General features: G+C 35.6%; 1 protein-coding gene across 3 annotated transcripts; it reads right to left on the bottom strand.

Moving 5' to 3' along the window:
- Positions 1-356: 356 nt before the first annotated feature.
- LOC114532968 (endothelin-converting enzyme 1-like) lies at positions 357-18,874 on the bottom strand. 3 transcript variants are annotated; one of them, XM_028554553.1, is made up of 20 exons: positions 18,525-18,874; positions 16,612-16,808; positions 14,581-14,847; positions 13,234-13,326; positions 11,611-11,745; positions 10,810-10,902; positions 10,584-10,714; positions 9,578-9,797; positions 9,171-9,269; positions 8,268-8,345; positions 8,086-8,189; positions 7,630-7,694; positions 7,080-7,131; positions 6,458-6,525; positions 5,878-6,002; positions 5,481-5,546; positions 4,697-4,792; positions 2,796-2,869; positions 2,613-2,711; positions 357-373 (listed from the first exon to the last, which is right to left on the bottom strand). In XM_028554553.1, exons 1-19 carry the CDS (start codon positions 18,745-18,747, stop codon positions 2,627-2,629), a joined length of 2,271 nt encoding a protein of 756 aa, XP_028410354.1. In that variant the 5' UTR covers positions 18,748-18,874; the 3' UTR covers positions 357-373; positions 2,613-2,626. The 3 variants fall into 3 exon arrangements, with proteins under 3 accessions (XP_028410354.1, XP_028410353.1, XP_028410352.1); XM_028554552.1 differs by lacking the exon at positions 357-373 and adding an exon at positions 1,433-1,983; XM_028554551.1 differs by lacking the exon at positions 357-373 and having other exon boundaries at positions 1,994-2,711.
- Between the last annotated feature and the right edge of the window lie 803 nt (positions 18,875-19,677).

Raw genomic sequence — 19,677 nt, 5'->3', positions numbered from 1 at the left:
AATTTATATTTTACAAAATAGAGCGGTTTTTTTCACTTTAGGCCGATGTTTTGGTGTCGTGTGCCCGGATGAGATTGATCATTAAAATTACTCATAAAGAATTAATCATTACAATGTCTGCATGAAATATGCCATATAATAAAAAACTTACTAACTTCGACTGTTCGGTCTGTACGGTAAAATATCAAACCTCGGTCTTGGTGTATTGACCTCGCTATTCGCTCGGTCAATACAGCACGACCTCGGTTTGATATTTTACCGTACAGACCTCACTCTCAGTCAGTAAGTTCTTATTATTTACTTACCAAATATTTTCTGTCCAGGAGTTCCATACAAACAGTTTTAATGAGAATTGTGTAAAACATGCACGAAGCTGAAACGACCACGAGAAACAGAATGAAAAGCCCGAAATTTTATGGGGGGAATTTCCTGATCGGGTAGCTACTTGCAACCAAACATATTCAATTAGGAATCAACGGAGAATCTCCCAGGGGCCAGTTGTATAAAAGACTAGTTAACGTCTAACTAACTGCAGTTAAAGGGATACGGCAATAAAAATTATCTTTGGGTATTTTAAAACAACGTCATGATTATTTATACAATTAGTTTACGGATTTTTGTTAACTTTATTACTTCTCAAGATATTTTCGAATGGAATTGTCTTCCATCCGCCATGTTGGATAAGCATATTCTTGCTCTGATATGCGTTACGTCATAAGCTGGGTGAAAATTCATTTTATAACTTAAAATTAACGATCCAGCGAAGTGATGAATCCATGGTATTAGAATCGCACGTGTCTCAAATTATAGCGTTTGAATTGTAAGAGTTCTAAACTAAAGCGTAAACATCTAATTGTTATTCTTAAAGCGTCAACCCAGCTTTTGACGTCACGTAATTAGATCTCAGTATCGGATATACGCTGGATATACACTGGCGGTCAAAAAGAACTGCTCAAAATAAGTTTAAATGCTCTCAAATTATCGTGAGCGTAAATGCATGTCTCTCTAGCAGCATATACGAGTAAAGACTAGATTACATGCTAAACTATATGAAATATGAATATTTTGTTGCCCTCCTTTGACAGACTTACATGCACCGGCGTGGCATACTTTCTGTTAAGGTGGTAATCTTAGTTAAACGAAATTCATCCTATGCAGCAAACCATAAATCATGGACGCTTTATGAATCTCTTGCACTATCCCTAGGCCTTGACATTGTTCCACAGATTTTCAATAGGGTTAAAGTCTTTTGACCGTGCAAGCCAATCCATTTCTGTCACTCCCTTTTCCTGAAACCATTACTTGATTATCTTTGAAGTGTGATAGGTTGCATTACATTATTGAAATACTGCTTGGAATAAGAGAATTATCCATAATGCCTATGAAGTCCTCTCCTATGTTTGTTCCTTTTTCAAGATTTTGTGTCTAAGCAGTTCTTTTGACCGTAAAATATTGATTGTCACGATTCCCGTTACACACGGTAATAACAACATTTGAGCAGTTCTTTTTGACCGCCAGTGTATCTCGATAGCCGATGTTTTTGAAAGTCTGACATTTTGAAAGACTTTTAAAGTTTAAAAATTTGTAGTAATTAGTTAAATAAAAGACTCATGCCATCAAATATGGTGGGCTACATTCGTGATACGTAAGAATTTCAAGAGCCCAAAAGAAAGTAAATATCTAAATAGCTACAAGCAATGAAAATATGACCACCATGACATTTTTTTACACTGACATTTTATGAGCATTTTATGAAACATTAAATATTTTTAATAAAGTCTTACGTTCTTATTTTTTTTAACATATAAACATATTAATAACTTTGAAACGATGATTTTTAATACTTAACTTTACACATGCATAATAATCTAATATTTGTACATATATCTAATATTTGTACATTCTTAGTCTATAATGTCTGTAATTTTAGAATTTTAGGAGGACCACAAGTTTGTCAGCTTTTGCTGTTACGTTTTATCCTCACTAAATAAAGTTGTAATAATGATAATAATAAATAAAATAACCTTGTATGGTTATTTTAAATAATAACCTTTAATGGCCATTTTACAGCTGATAAAAGTTTTTGATAAGCGAGAAAGAGAATTTAAACTTGATTTAACTTAATTAGTAGTATTTTCAATGAGAGCATAACAGAAATGCACACATGTGAACCAGTGAGTTTTTTGAATTAAAATTTTACAAATATATCAATTTCTGCGGTGTCTTACGAAGGGCAGCAACACACTTTCCTTGTTGTTGATCGCCGTGCTTGCATGCTTGCTTGTAACAAAAATGCCATTCGACAGTGCTTTTTGTCGTGCGAGCCTCGAGCGGCGCAAAGCGCCGAGCAGGGTATTAATTCCGCTCTAAATCCAAATTATATGTTATCACAGAGAAAATAATAGATACAGAGCTGGAACTAGTGTACCCACGTTTCTCGTGTGCATGCTGCTCTGACCACAAACGTTCAAAGACGTTCCCATTTGACTTTCAACTTTTTCCGTTTCATTTCTCATTTTGCTCGCGTTTGAACATAAATAAAAATTAATCATAATCTAACCTCGTTTTATTATTATGCAGAGCAATAATAAAGGAATACCATTCATAATTACCGCAATAGAACTCTTTACCACACTGCGCACGTATCTTTTGGCGGCGTGCATCCAAATGCTTTGCTGAACGCAGGGAAATTGTGCACAGGAACCCTCACCCTTAAATTAAAAAAAGGGTGGTGGTCGGCGGTTCCTAGTATACTTCCTATAGTTACTATTCAGCTATCAATGTTTTCTACTCACCTCACAGGATTAGGAGAATGACTGCCAGAAATGAGAAATTCGATACTGTCCATTTTATATTTTTCACACCACACCTACAAGACAGTTGAATCTTAATTATTAATGACATATGTATTGAAAAAAGTTCAATTTAATCATAATTTGATTAGCTATGTTCTATGACCGACTTCCTGTGAAGTTTTTTAGGGACAAAATGTTCAAAACACATATATTTATGTCATGCACAATTTATGTATATTGTAAACAAATAAATCGGTGTTATAACTCATAAATCTATTTTATGAGCAGATATATCGATGTAACAAAACAATAAATCAGAAGTAGTCCGGAAAGGGTTAAAGTCGTTTGAGAGACGCCGTGGGCCGTGCATGTGGCTGGTTGTCTTGACGAAGTACTGTCGTGAGTGCTGGTTGAGATGCTACGATCACGACGAGGAATTTGGAAGTGATGGTTAGATCTGCCTGCAAGGAATCGTATTGCGGAAAATTGCTCTGCGCAAGGAGCCTAGAAGGCGCCTCTGGAGTGTGTTGCAGACTCGAAACCGCAGTCAGGATGGATCGTACAAAGTCTTGTACATTTCGTTATATTGACTAATAACATTTATTGTTTTGTAACATCGCTATATTTGCTCGTAACAGATTCATTTGTTTACAACATCGATATATTTTCCATGACATGACATGACTAAAAAACTCCAAAACTTCCTCTTTAGAATGCTTTTCTATCATTGGAAATAAATATAGTCATCTTTCAGAAAAAGTTTTGGGTTATTTATAGTTCAGGTAATGCAAATATATATTCGACATTGCAACAATTTCATCCCCAAAACGCCAGAAATCGCATTTGCTTCACTCCAAAATTTCAAAATTTTGCATTACAGCATTACAACAGTTCAAATTTACATGAACTTAAGGCTGTGTTAGAAGGTGCAATTTTTCTTGCAACGTGCAATGCAATTCTTCTTTTGAGAAATGTGAATTTGTTAACTACCGAACTTTGTGATTATTATACTTTCTTAAAATAACATTTTGAAGACTCCTATTTAATTTACATCTCTTTAAAGCAGAATTGCATTCATTTGCAAGTTGCAAGAAAAAATGCACGGTGTAACAGAGCCTTTACTATGGCGTTTTTTGCAATGGTTTTGGGGCACCTAACGAGAATTTGGCCTCGGGCGCCCAAAATTCTTTAGTCGGTCCTGCTAGTCAGTAGTCACCAATCATATGACTCATAGTCATATGAGTTATGACTCATAAGTCAATTATATATAGCCAAAACACGCATTGTTAGTTTTATTGCAGTGTCGTTGTACTGACGCAAGATTTCTCTTTTATTATCTACTCCGTGTCAGAAAACTGCTTTAATATCTATTGGTCTATTTTTGTGATTTCCATAATTATATCAGTATATCTGTAATGAAAATCAGTAGCAGCGGAGTGCAAATTCGGTCCCAGAACATTGGACACAACCCATAATTTTTTTTGAACTTGCGCCCCCTGCGACATTCGATTCATCAGCTCCGTTTACACTACACTCGATTTATGGCCACGGCACGGCTAAAATGGGTAACTATTATGGGCTCAATTTACTAGTGCTCAGGCTACGAAAACAAAGGCCGGGCATGGGTAAAATGGCTGGGCACGGGTACCCATTTAGCCGTGGCGTTCCAATAATTCGAGTGTAGCGTAAACGGGGCTATCGGCACGGCATGACTAAATATTAATGGGTACCCGTGCTTATTTCATGCTTGCCCGGCCTTTATATTCGTAGCCTGAGCACTAATAAAATTAGGCACGGGTAGAGCCGTATAGTGCCAATAAATTCATATGCTATAACCTAGCTAATTGTGCTCATCTTCTGTGCGTTTAACTTAATAAACTAAAAGTAAATGATGCTGATACCTGCGCAAAACTAATAAAGAAAAGTTGGTCGTTGGTAAATTTAAGTCCTGGTAAATTAGCCTCTATGCCATTTCTTTTCCGCCATTTTTGATATGCCTAAAACATACCAGATATTATAATTCATTAGATAGTGTAATCGTCTGCTGATTGGGCTGAAAATGTATATAGGGATAATTTCAGATATCCATCGGTGTCTGCGCTATATTTTTCAGCGGTTAGGTTGTTCTCTGTGGAGTTTATTGGTCCGTGCACGCGCTTATCGTGAACAAGCGCAGGAAATTTGCGAGCTTGTTTTATCTTTTACATAATGAAATTTACAATGGCTGCAAGAACGAGTGCTCGTTTCGCATCAATTTCAAGGCAGGAGATGGAAGAATTACCGAAGCAAACACCCTCGTAAAATACCTGGAAACATTTCATGTCGAGGCCTGAAGAAAGGAAGGCTCGATGTATTCAACGGAAACTTTAAAATCTATCAGGTTTCAGCGGACTATACAAATAATGTTTTGAGCATCAATTTTATTAAATGTCTTTGAATACTGACCATTTGTTTATGCTTTTTTCGAAATCACATGAATAAAAAAATATTAAATTTGGCTTTCGCAGAAAATTCAAAATAATTCAGGCCTCAGTCAATGTTATCTGCCTGAATTATTCTGGATATCCTGTCAGCCTCATCCAAAAATTGTTTATAATTACTATGTCCTGAAATAAGCTGCAAAAATGTAACGCATATACAAGTAAAATAACATCCAGTTTCTTTCCGATATTAATTTAAACTTACCCTATAAGCATATTTTAATCCACCATTATCTGCGATGTTTTCTGACAGGGTGACATTGCCTTGTACCTAAGATTATTATTTTACAGTGAACATTCTTCTATAAATGAACTTATTTGTTATGCGCTAATAAAATCAACTTCTTTTAATCTAAAAATTCGTGCAATTGATTAAAAGACACGCTCTTCTAAGAAAACCTAACTTTGCATATACGCGATATATATAGAGCACCTTGCAGTAACTATACCTACGAAAAAGGAACAAAATGAATGAACGAACTTCTAGATAGCCGGAACTGAGAAATACTACCTATATAGTTTGCAGTTTGTGTTTAAAGACAACAATAACTATAATTTCATTTTTGACATGCGAAAACATCACATTTCACATAAACACAAACCTGTACACCAAACACTTTAATTTTACTGTATTGGTCAATTAAACATTTCGATCTTTTCACGAAATTCTCCTTTGATTTGTCAGTCCACCATTGATTAACGTTCCCGGTTCCATCGTACTGACTACCTGTTTGTGGAAATCAGGGTGTTGAAAAAAAGGTACTAAACAATTTTGCATTTCACGGCGAGTAGAACACCAGATTAGCGGAATTTTTTCATAATAATTTGGGTGGATCTGGTATTAAGCTTGCATTGCGCACGTTTTTGCATAGCATGTTTATAATACATGCATTCCCGTTAAAAACTCTTGTAACGCTCATTTTCGCCATACTTTCGTACAATCCAACATGTACACTCCCTCGTGAGAAATTGTAGTTTCCCAAATGGTACAAAAATAATAGAAAATTAGGTAAAAAAAAAATAGGAAGCATAAGCATACACTCTCCTAAACAGATACACTATCCAAGCTTAACATGCTCTAGAGCTAAACATCTGTTTTTACTATACATATACCGCGATCGACGACCTCTCCTTCGTCAATCAGTTAAAATAACCATTGTAATTTCAGAATCTAAAACATACCTTCCTTATCAAATCCATGTGTTATCTCATGACCAACTATCATACCAAGGGAGCCATAAGTCAACGCTCTGGAAAAAAAATATTTCAGCAATGAAGCATGAAGGCACATCGAAGATATACATATACCTGTTTTCCACTGAGCCATTTTAGGCAAAAGGTTTATTATACATGCAACAGCAGCGAACTTTTATGAAGAAGGAGGATTATACATTTCTTAGAAATTTCTCGACCTTGTTTTATAACACAATAGAATCTCGGGAGACTGTAAAGAAGTAAATTTTTGCTGAAACGATTCTCCTAATTTATATATTAATGCAGAGAAATTGCGTCGCCACAAAATCTGCAATTATTTCGAATCACTTCGTACTCATTACTTTAAAATTTGCGTTTTGACAATTCATATGTAATCTTAAATATGCCAATGTCATCATAGTAGAAAAGTTCACAAAAAATTTTAGATGTCCTTTTTTATGAAAAACGTTTTTCTCACACCAAAAGCTTTTAACTGAATGCATTTTTGTTCTATAACGCCTATGTTAAATAAATAGATAATCACAGGAGAAGCATCAAAGCGAAATTTAAGTAGAAATAAAAATATGCAAATAACATATGCTATTCATACTTTAGCGTGTCTTTTTTGTAAAAAGGTGGCTGTAGTATTCCAGCTAAGATGGCTATAATATTATAAGAGAGTAATAACATGAATGAGAACGAATGAACGAAAGAAATAAATATCGTTATTCATCTCAGGTATATTTAGTATGCAGTTACAACTGTGGATTCAGTATGCATGTGCAAACCGTTATACCTGCATTCTTCATGTAAAGCAAAAAAAAACAGCGGATGGGTACTTCACTAGCTTTTACGATGACTTTTGTACCAATTGATAGAATAATTAGCTATCAACCCATCTGAGTCATTTTATATAGTAAAATCTTCGACCTGGCTAACATGGGAAACGGTTTGCTTGCATGGTTTGAAACGAAGGGCTATATAGTAGGAAATATAAAGTCTCTTTCTGTTATCACAATTTAGGTGATAACAGAAAGAGACATTATATTTCCTACTATAGCCCTCCGTTAACAATAGTTATAAGCGTGCAGAATTGCCGAAAGTCACCATTGAATAAAAACTCAAATAAACACAATTTCAAAACATCTCGAAATTCTTACTCATTCCATTTGTGAAGGGATAGTAAAAAGCATTGACCATAAGAGGCGGAAGATCAACGAGAAATCTACAAAGAAACACAAAGAGATATACTGATTTAAACTTATCAAACATTCGACTGTAAGTTCTGAGATAAGATCTAATTCGTTGTTTCTATTCGTGTTGAGGGTTTGGTATAATATTAACCATAAAATATTGGTCATTTTGACTCAAAACCTAGATGGTTGTATTTTTGACCACTTTCAAATGGTTATATTCCCAGGAATTCCTGGGTTTGCATAAATAATGTTCAGGTATTGAATGTGGATAATTGTTAAATAGTATTACATGTCATTATTTCTATGGCTTCGTAAATCTTCGTTTCCTTGAAGTTGGCACAGTGCCGAAGCGTTCAAGTTGGAACGCGGATGGATTTAAATTTTAAGAGGATTTAAAGAGGATTTAAATATTAAACATACTTATCGTTGTCGGGATGTTTGCCTGCCATATAAATCTTTTGCATCATTACATTTTTTAAAGAACTCATCCGGTTTTGTAATAGCGTAGATTTATCAACTTTAACCTGGAAACAGTATCCTTGCACAGTTAATGCGATGGCCGGGTAATATACGAGGGAAAATCTAAATGACAGCCAACTTACGTTTTCATAGACCTTGTTTAGCTTCGCTGGTATTTTTATAAATCGTGGATAGCCAATATTATCTCGCATCATCTTTAGCTAAAAATGTATTAGGGATTAATGCCATTGATGATGTTTAAAAATAACAGCAATCGCGGTGGCTCGTCCGATATTGGCAAAGTTTTTAAGCTTCAAACGTATGAGAAATTTGAGACTAGATTACTTTAAAATTCCTAAGCGCATTTTTATATCTTTTTGCCACACACCGACAGAGCTATACAATCACAACTTATAGCTGGTTTGCAATTGCTGCCATCTTGGTTGATTTGTCAAAACGTGGACACAAATAATTTTTTTCACCGTTGCTGTATTTTAATACCCACCCAATAATACGACAGAGATAATAAGCAGTTACAAAATAAACAAGGAGAAGTAAATCAACGCAGTTTGCTCTCTTGAAAAGCAGAAGTAAACTTTGTAGCGTCAACCAAGATTATGACGCCATATGTAAACCAAGAATATATGATATATTGCAAAATATCCAGGGAGCAGCGCGGTAGCGTTTTCGAATACCCTCTCTTCACGTGGAATAACAACTACCTAAGGTTTAGACCTAAAGCCCTTAGTGAGGGAAGTCGGTAGAGGCAGCGCGAGGGACAAAGTAAATCATAAGAGTTTGAAATATTATTTTTCCAATTCCTGTTTTAATTTTTCCATTTCCTGATTTCACAAGGAATATTTCTAGCTTTCCTTTATTTTTCCCTCGCATAAAGTCTCCTGATGAGGTGTTTTTGAATTGTACCATAATTAATATACAATATGCATTTGGGATTAATCGGAGTCCTCCACAGAGTAAGAGGGTTACAAAATGTTACTAAATATCTTCGCGAAAAACAGAAATGCGGTGAAGACCACACCACTAACCTTACGCCGGGCGTTAGCGCGGGTTTTGTCGTCCATCCATTTCTGTTCCTTCAAGCCATTGATAAACTCGTTCTTTATTTCAGTGAATAACTGATCTGACTAAGAAAATGTGTAAAATCGTTTTCTCGAGTTATATTATAAAAGAAATTTTTCCTGTGTTTCTAGAAACACGTGTGGGAGATTGGGAGAAATTGAAATAACGGGAAAAAATCTTAAGCCAAGTTTGCAATTGTAGTGAACAAGTCACTTTCACCGATGAGAAATAGTCCGAGTGTAAATTTTGTTTTATTTCCGTATTCAAATCGTGGTCATTGATGACTGCACACACATGCAAGAAATAATCACATCAGCCACCTTGACATGTTCACGACATTCACGGCTAAATAGAAATCAGTCATTTATCTTACCGTTGCCAGGGTCTCTTCTGGCACGTGCTCATTCACGTACAATAACGTCGCGGGATATCGAAATGATTCCTTTGTTAATTTGAGACACGTTTTCCACCTGGGATCAGGCTGTTTTTTATATTCGTCCTTTTCGTATTTTTCTCCTGCATTCCTCATCGACATAGGCAGTGTTGGTAACAGACCTCGGATAACATTCCACATCATAGTATTGGCGAGTAAACTAAAAATTAGAAACATTTTGAAAAAGCCGCTCTGCCAGCTTAGGTGCATTATTATCGGCGCGTGATCATCTGAGATCGCTCGACCAATTAGTGGCTAGAAGTTTCGATAATCACCTTTGTAATTACAGTCAGCACGTTCACGTTTGTTGTTTGGAGTTAATTGTTTGTTTATCAGCGAATAAATCGAAAACATTGGAAAAAGCTTTCTAACTTTACCGATTTATTCAGCTGGTTCTGACAGGCCATGTTAGGCATTATCAGAAAAACATATTTTCAAATTTATATCAAAATTAAAGTTACACATTGTAGAATAATGATTCGGTTCTTAACTATACGAATTTTCTATTGTTTAATGCTAACAATAAAACACAGTGAACTATACAAATTGAATGTCAAAACAACAGTTAATGAACACTGTTCATGATTGTTACAAAAAGCCAACCACAAAACTTTACCATATTAGGTAGATACTTACTGAAATTGATTATACTCATATTCATTTCAACAAGTCTTTTATTTTTACATCAATAAATAATCAAACTTCTGCACTTTCTTGTTACAGCTGGTATTTGAAACTTGGAGCTTTATTTTATAGTTAGAAATTAAATTATTCATTACTTCGAGTTATTATTATTATTTATTCGAGAAACGTAAAAAGTTGGAAACGTAAACAAACGCAACCTCGTACCAAGGGTTTTTTCTCTTGGGCCCTGGTTATGAGGTTGGACACTGACCAGTTGAGCGCAAATGGTAATATATTTACAATATTTGATATGAATGCATACCTTTTAGGCTTGTCTGCAATAAAGTCAATAACATTTTTCACATTATTTGTTTGCAGCATCACTTTTTCACTGGGCCCAAGTGATCTCCCGGAACCACGGAAAACCTCTTTCAAATACACAGTCCAATTAAACTGAAATATTAAAACCGAATTATCACTGCGTCGCACAGGTAGGATGGCAGACAATAATATAAAAAAAAATATAAGAGGGCCAGGCAATGAAATACCTTAAACGATGTGAAACGATTTAATTCCTCATGTGTCATTAATTTCACCTTCTCGTGATATTCACTTGGCTCGCCAAGAGGAGTTGTGCCAACCTGTAAAAAATAGGCGATAGCAACAAAATTTAATAATTTCGCTACAACGTTTAGAATCGAGTATAAATTCTTGAGAATTGGCATAGAATACCTCGCAAGCAAAAAAGCTGAGTTAAGTAATGAATTAATCTACAGCACTATAAATAAACCTACCTTTAAATCTACCTTTAAATAAACCAGAAAAGCTGACCCACAAATAAAAAGGTTATGGAGTTGTTAAGAAACAACTATCTATACATAAAGAGTAATCCTATTCTGACACATAATTTGAAATGGATGAGAAACTATTATCAACTCAAAGGTCAGGCTACGACAGCACTCCGTATACATACAGATCCTCGTGCTCACGCGAATGGAGAAATTTGGAACCGTCATCGAATTCGTTCGGTCCAGCTGCTAGCACACGGTAAAAATGGACCAAGACTCAGGTTTACGTGTTCACATGAGGAAACCGGATAAATTTAAGCAAACATCAATATTCGTCCGCTTCCGTGTGAACGTATTTATAGCCCTGATTTGACGTTTCGATATTTCAACCTAAATGCCTTTGTCAGGAGACTTAAAATGTCAGTGAAATCGTCATAGTAACGTTCCTGAAGAAGGTCAAAACGTTGAGAAGTTGTTTTTTTTATTTCGTGTATTTTTAGTAGCTTATGATGCACATTTGATAGGAGGTCGTGAATCATATAACTCGACTATCATACTCACATTTCCAAAGTCTTCCTGCAACTGGTAAATTCTCTCCACTTCATCGTCTACAATGCTGTCGCTAGCTCCAAGCAGTTTTAATATCGTTGACATAAACGTCTTGTAGTTTTCGTCGAAGTCGTTGTCGAAGTCACTCTATAGTATATAAAACCAGCCAATCACCAATCAGGATACAAAATATGAATTGCGGAAGAAAAATTTTGATAAAGTTTTAATAATATTGTACTATTTACGAAATATTGTTGTGATAAAAATGTAATAATTATATCGAAGTTCAATAACTTGCATTTTCTGATTACAGATTTTTTTTATATTATTAACAAGTAATAGATCAATTATATCGTGCAATTAATGCGAACCACTCGTATGATTTTGGCATTAATTGCACTCCGTAGTGCATTACAATTATTAATTTTGCTACAGTAAACAAAAAAGCAGAAAGATATTTGCATAGAAACTAAAAAAAACCTACAATTAACTGAAAAAGGCCAGAAAGGTAGAAAATATCACATAAAAGTCTGGCGGGACTTTGACAAAAAAAACTATCGTGCAAGCGCATGATTATTTGTCTATTATTAGCATGATAATGATCTTTTATTATATGTGTATAGAGATTTATGCACAGTAGAATGATGGAATAAAAATCGTATTTCACTGATGCAATTTGATTGGACGTACGATTTTTTCACGTGTGAAAAAATGCCATACACGACTTTTGATTGGACGTACGATATTCTTCACACGTGAAAAATTCTCGTATGTCATTTTGGCGGCAGTTTATTTATAAAGAGAAATTCTAGTGAGATTCAAAACATAATTCTCAAATTCAAGACATTTTCACATTCAGTACATTATAAAATCTTTCGGAAAGAATATCTAACTTCTATTGAAGAAAATTGTAAAGAAACTGAACGGTAATAAATATAATATTCTTGTAAGTTTGCATGGTGATATCAATATATAAGTACTCAGGTATTGCACTGATGAAGGCCCGGGTTAACGGACAGAAAGCTTTGCAGTGTTAATTAAGTGGTGTGTCTACAAGGTAATTTACTTGAATGGTAGTAAATATGTTTTGATACATAAAATTTCGATTTTTGTTCCTTGCTGTGTTTTTGCGTATTAAAAGCGTGTCGTTGTCAAATTGATCTCTATACCCATTTATTACACAAATTACTTCGTGGTTGGCGAGTGCTTCCTTTTTTTATTATGGACTCGTTGTGAAAGATCGCAAACTCACTCGTTTGTTACGCTCACTCGTTCGTTTTGCGATCCTTCAAAACTCGTACATAAAGATCGCACGCATGCACTCGCCAACCATGAAGTGATCGAGATCATTTTTTTCATTCATTGATTTGGTGTTATATTAATGACACATTTTCGAATTAAAAACGAATTACAATGTGTTTACAAATAAAATTTTAATGCAAATATGATAGATTTTTGTCAAAACACAGTCCATCCAACATTTATCAACATTTAACCAATATTGCATGTGTATTTTTTCCCAGTATTTTCGTTTACTTTTCTGGTTATTTTTAATTTCCGACGGCTGTTTAGTTTGTACGCTTATAACTTTCCGATGCGTGAAAAAGGCTGCAGGTGACCTAAGACTAGACTCACCTTGTCCTGAACAGTCTCGAAGATTTTAGGAATATCGTTGGGAAAATCTTTTTTATCAAAATTGAGCGAACGGCCACTGTTTCCTCTGCTGACCTGTAACAAAGAGGGCAGACACACAATCGAATCACTCTCTTTCGTAGAGGCTTTGTGTAAGTATTAAATTTAAAATGAGTAGCGGGCAGTCGGGCGGAAATCGGGCTGCTGCGGGTTGAGAAATGAAATTTAAGAAACTTCTGCCTTATATTGTGCCATTCTCTTGGTTTTACCTTTTTACATCGTGTATAATCGAGATTTAAAAGGAAGAGTCAATAGCGATATGGAGAAGGTTGAGCGCTCTTTTCATAATACGAGTTTTGGCGGTGCGATAGTTATAACAGGTATTGTTAAAATTTCCAAATTTACGTGTATAGATTATCCCCGTGCCAGCGCGAAGCTCTAAGGGTACTAGTTCGGAGTATGTATCACCCCGTTAGAGTTATTGCAGTATAGTTAAAAATATCGCATGTAAAATTGGTATCTTCGTTCTTGGTAAGGTCGAATATACCGGAATATACTATCTTCGTTCTGGCTAAGGTCGCGGAATATGTAAAATTCAACCTTGGTAAGGTCGAATATACTGAAATATGGACCCCCTAGAGGTCACAGATTCACCTTGAAACTTAGTTTGAAATAACTGCTTTTCAAATTCAAATTAATTTAAAAAAAGTTTTAATTCATTCAATCGCACGTTGGCTAGTTACCATTCTCAACTCGTCTCAAACTCTCACTTGCACAAAACGTACAAAAACACACAACGTCCATGACACAATGGGGGACAACTTCAATTTCGCATATGCATTCCCGGGCGTATTTAAAATCTCGCATCTCCCCCTAAATTGCACCTTTTAATCTTAATATTCCCATCATTATTCGCACCGAGGGCAATTGGCAGAGGTAAATTCTGAAGCAGGCTACAATACACGGTAAAAGACAAACCACTCCAAAGGTAAAAATAGCAACCATGCTTATTTGGGAAATACCGTTTATTGGTAAGCCCAGTAAGAAAGAGTTTGAGAGGCCGAACACTGGCTTTTGCTTTTATAGCGTAACCTTAGGGTGAAAGTAAGGTCCGTATTTAAACAAACGGGTTGTTTACGTTTCGAACTTCGTATACTTTTTAAATTCGATGTGCTTTCTGAATACTAACACTATATATTAATGTTCCCTGCGCTTCTAAATAAATATGAACAAAAAAAAACATGCAAAATTTGGGCAATCTTAACATAGAGGGATCTGACACTCTTTAACTTATGAGCAGTACTGTTCGCTGAACGAACGATCACTTTAATTATTTTGAATTTTACTTACCATTATAGCAAAGGGTTTACTGGTGTTCAAAATATTTCGGGCTACATCTAATTTTAGAAATGTGAATGTTGAAAGATCGACGGCCATTCTCGCTAGAGTTTTTTCAAGAATCCAAGAATCCTCACTCCAGTCTTTGTTCGTGATGTTCCACGAGCCATACTTTTCTATCACATCAAAAATTGGCTTCATTCCAGCATCGCTAATGTAACTTTCATTCATACAGGACTTGTAAAATACGAAGGCTTTATAGACAGCTGAATTTTTATCCTAGATCAAGTCGTGAAAAAGCGGCTAATCAGTATCCTGTCTCCCCTACTCAACGTCATTGTCATTGAATATTTATCATTATCACCAGTATTTTATTTATACAGGGTGTATAAAAAAAAATGTCCCAAATGTAAAATTTTCGTTTTTCAGGATATTTTGCAGAATTTGGCAAATTTTTGTGTTCCTAGAGATAGTTAAGATTTATCTGGTATACCTAGGCCAAGTTTGGTTTTTCATTAACAAAATTATGTTACCGGGGGGGTGGTTTCTTTCCACTGATATTGAGAGGGCTTGCGCGCGAAAATGTGAAGCTGAAATTGAGATATTATTTAACTGTCTAAAAGTAGGAAAGCTTTTTAATAAACTGTCAAAATTTCAGGAAAAATAATGCATACTGGGAGCAACGCGCGACCCCTAAAGGTGACAAATATTTCACTGAGCGCAGTGGATTAAACGCATCGTTGATTTTAGCGTGACCGATCTCATGCAAGGTTGGGAAAATGAATAAATTAAAGCGAGAAACTGAACACAAAAACAAAGCGATTTATTCGTGATGTTAATCCTCAGCATGTCCACCATTTCATTCTAAGCAACTGCGGCTCGTCAGAGCATAGTAAACACTGAACAGCGAACCATTCGTCTGTCCACTCGCCTAGATTTGCCGGTGGTAGCGTAGGCGATTTGCAAGAAAGAATTTCAAACAAAATGGAGAATTTGAGGCAGGACAGACAAATGGTTCGCCGTTCAGTGTTTACCATGCTCAGACGAGCCGCAGTTTGCATAGAAAGAAATGGTGGAAATGTTGAGGATTAACATCACGAATAAAAATCTTGTTATTAAATCGCTTTGTTTTTGTGTTCAGTTTCTCGCTTTAATTTATTCATTTGCCCAGCCTTGCATGAAATCGGTCACGCTAAAATCAACGATGGATTTAATCCACTGCGCGCAATGAAATATTTGCCACTTTTAGGAGTCGCGCGTTGCTCCCAGTATGCATTATTTTTCCTGAAACTTTGACAGTTTATTAAAAAGCTTTCCTACTTTTAGACAGCTAAGTAATATCTCAATTTCAGCTTCACATTTTCGCGCGCAAGCCCTCTCAATATCAGTGGAAAGGAACCACCCCCCCGGTAACATAATTTTGTGAATGAAAAACCAAACTTGGCCTAGGTATACCAGATAAGTCTTAACTATCTCTAGGAACACAAACATTTGCCAAATTCTGCAAAATATCCTGAAAAACGAAAATTTTACATTTGGGACATTTTTTTTGATACACCCTGTATATATATATATATATATATATATATATATATATATATATATATATATATATATATATATATATATTTAGTATATACACCCGACTAAATGTCTATTACAAATCCTATATTCTGATTGGCTACTCAACCATTGTCTATTCGTGATGGTGCACGGTTGGGAAAATTTCGATAGCGCGACCGTATAAAATTGAATTATTTTTCGGTGTAATTGCGGTGTATTGATTATTTTCTCGAAATTAATATATCTAGGCACAGGGTGTATACTAAAACAATTAGACAACTCGCTTTCGTTGTCTATGAGCGAAGCCAACTCGGACTCGTTGTCTAATTGTTAAATATATATATATATTTATTTTATTAATATACTAATTCACTTTTTAAAAAACATACATTTTTACAACACCGATGATATCATGAACCACCATACTCTAGATACAATGGTGAAATACATACCAATAAAATTGAAATATTATGGAGTTACCTTTGAGTAATCTAACATTACTTTATCATTCTCGAAAATATCCTTCAGAGAATACTGAATGAATTCGGCCGATTCAGTGTCACCACCACTTTGATCTTGATTTTCTCGTAGATGAGTTCTTTTTAAGAATCCACCACAACTGTACTGATAAAAATCATCACATGGCTTCGTGGATTCGTCAAGCTTTCTGATCATGTCTAAGTATAATTTTGAAAAACAGTTAATAATAAAAGGATGAAAAACAGGGGGTGGTAGATATGGCCAAGAATCGTCAGGGGGGTGGCAGAGAGGAATTGCTTATCATGGTGAATAACCATTGGGCAAAAAAGGATGGTCATTTGAAAAAAAAGGATGGGGAATGGGTGGTGGTTATGGAAGGAAGGAGAAATGTCAACTGTATGTGAGGCTTGTTAATTTGAGAGAGGAATTGGTGGTCTGGAATAGTTTGGTGGGACTAGGAGGAAGTTGGGAACAAGGCAAGGTCAGGGTTAGTGAAAATGAAATTGAAAGCAGGTCATTAGGATGAGAAGGATTGACTAAACTGGGACAAGGAGCAGTGTCAAAAAAGATATGAAGATGAAACTAGGCAGTTTAGGTAGGTAAAACAGAGAAAAGGCAGGCAAACCTAGAAGAAGGGCTGGTGAAACCTAGAAAGGAAGCATATCAAACTGAAATTCTCACTGTTTCCAGCTGATCCGAGTACAAAAATCAACCAATCAGAAGCCAGGTGTTAAACAAAACTGACATTTGAATCATTTTCTTTATTTCATTTAACTCCAGCATTTAGCAGGCATTTGTTTTTCAGTCAATTGCAAATTAGAATCTTCATTTCAAACCTAATTTACTCTTAGTAAGAAGGACCTGAAAAGCAAGCATGCCTTTTGTCTAGGCATCTTATAACTTCATGATCTCATATGAGCCGGTTTTAGATAAACAACTACTAGTTAATTAAGTAATCTTGAAGTCTCATATGAATATACTCAGTAAAAAGAAAATCATGGGGCATCACTTTCACACATTTCTGGTGTGTTGAATATGCCAAAAATGCATAGTGCATCTATAAGCGCTAAGGGTAGACAGCATTCACAAAATGTATAGCCTGAAAGTTATGATATTAATTTTATACCATGTAGTTGTAATTATCTAGATCAAGTTAGTCTAAGTTTTAAACTTAAAGATTAAATGATTATATCAGTCCAGGCAAGCTTGCAACAATAAAGGCTATTTCTGCATGGTCAGTTACTGTTAGCTAGCTGATTAGAGCCTGTGAAAATGTTTTTATTGTGATTATTGGGCGGATTTGGGCCTTGTTTGAGTTGTTGGCACCCTCTTTCCTGCAATATCACTGCCAATGGTCTGCCCAATTAATTAATGCCAAAGCTGACCTCTTTCTGACCTCGAAATGTGCTTGCATTATTAATAAATAATTAATGCCCCTTTATAGTTTATACAAAAGCGGATCATGGCCTTATTGACTTGGCAGTACTGCATAGTCCATAATTACAATATATGCTGTATATTATAGCTATTTACCTGTTCATGCGTTAAGAATCGTTAATATTACATCACAAGTGGGATGTTAATCCTGATAAGATTACGCCATAATGCTATACTTCCCGTCAAACTCATGCTCAACACTATATTAATGCTCATGGTTGCAACCGTGTAAACATGGACGTCAATGTTATTTCACAAAATTAAACAGACTAAAATAGGCAAAAATAACAACGCACTTTTTCGGGCTCAAAGTTATAATCCAAAACCATGTCACCGAACAAACCCTATGAGAGAGCGAGACTAAATGCATTAATTTGTTGGCGGGCTAAACTCTGTATTAAAACATTACGGCATTTAATCGTTCGGGTGATGATTGTGTATAGTCATATCAAATAAACGGAATAGTTCTACAATACCTGCAGCACTAGTGACACAACCACGAGATATGCATGTCCCATTAATGGTTGTCTCACTTGATAAATCGGTCGCTTTCTCCTGTGTCTTCTCTACGACATACAGTACAATGAAGGCTACAGACATAAGCAGCAGCAGTATAACCAATATAAACAATACTATGCGTACTTTCGAAGGCTGTCGTGTTTCAGGTTCTTCCAGCAAATTAAAAGGTAATTTTGCCATGTTTATTAAGGTAGAGTGGATAGCGTAATTTTAGAACCGAGGCTGAAAACCTACATATGATCAAACTGGCCCACGCGGAGTAAAATATGATAAAGTCACACAGCAGTGACAGCAGGCCGGAATGCAAACGGTCGACGTATATTTGCATGCTAAATTTTAACAAATATAATAAATTTTCATAAATTTCGAAATTCTGACTAAATTTTAAAATAATTGACTTGAATTAATAGCAACCTGACAATGGCGTCCATGCAGGTGAGTGCACAAGCGGGGAGCTAGAGGGCAAACGCACCCTAGAAACATTTTAATCTGAGGCCGGTAGTATCAAGCCCGTTTAGCTTAAACGGTTGTTAAGTTCAAAATAGAAAGCAAGTCTATCGTTTTATTCAAAGATACTGTTTACAACTACATATTCAGTGCACAATATTCAAGTTAATTTTGACTGATCCACCGTTTAAGCTAAACGGGCTTTATACAACCGGCCCCTGATGGGCAAATTTTATTGAACACCCCCGAAATTCCACTTATTCCAGCAATCTTTGCTAAAATCAGTGATGTTTGGCACTGGGGGGACAGTGATGTTTCTTGAATGGGGTACAGTGTATTTTTATAAACATGACATTACATACAACTAAAAATTGTAAGTTGCACTTTTTTAGGCGGGCAGCTTGGTATGGCCCTGTTCGGGTATAGTGTCCCATCGGTTTAAACATGGGTTAGCCCCTTCGTGCATGACGTCACCGTTTTTAAGGAAAGCAAAATTATCTATTTATTGAACAACCGAGCTAAAATATTCAGTCAATGACACTTGTCAGCGATAAGAATTAGAACATAATAACTCTTTCTAGTAAGACAGGAAAGAATCTGGAGTACCGGTAACTCTGTAAGGGGTCTATATTAGCATAAGCATCAAAAGTGCTAGGCTTTGCG

This window comes from Dendronephthya gigantea, unplaced genomic scaffold, assembly GCF_004324835.1.
Source record: "Dendronephthya gigantea isolate DGI-Jeju-01 unplaced genomic scaffold, DenGig_1.0 000082F, whole genome shotgun sequence".
Classification (NCBI taxonomy): Eukaryota; Metazoa; Cnidaria; class Anthozoa; order Malacalcyonacea; family Nephtheidae; genus Dendronephthya; species Dendronephthya gigantea.
This window is presented reverse-complemented; position numbering and strand designations above follow the sequence as displayed.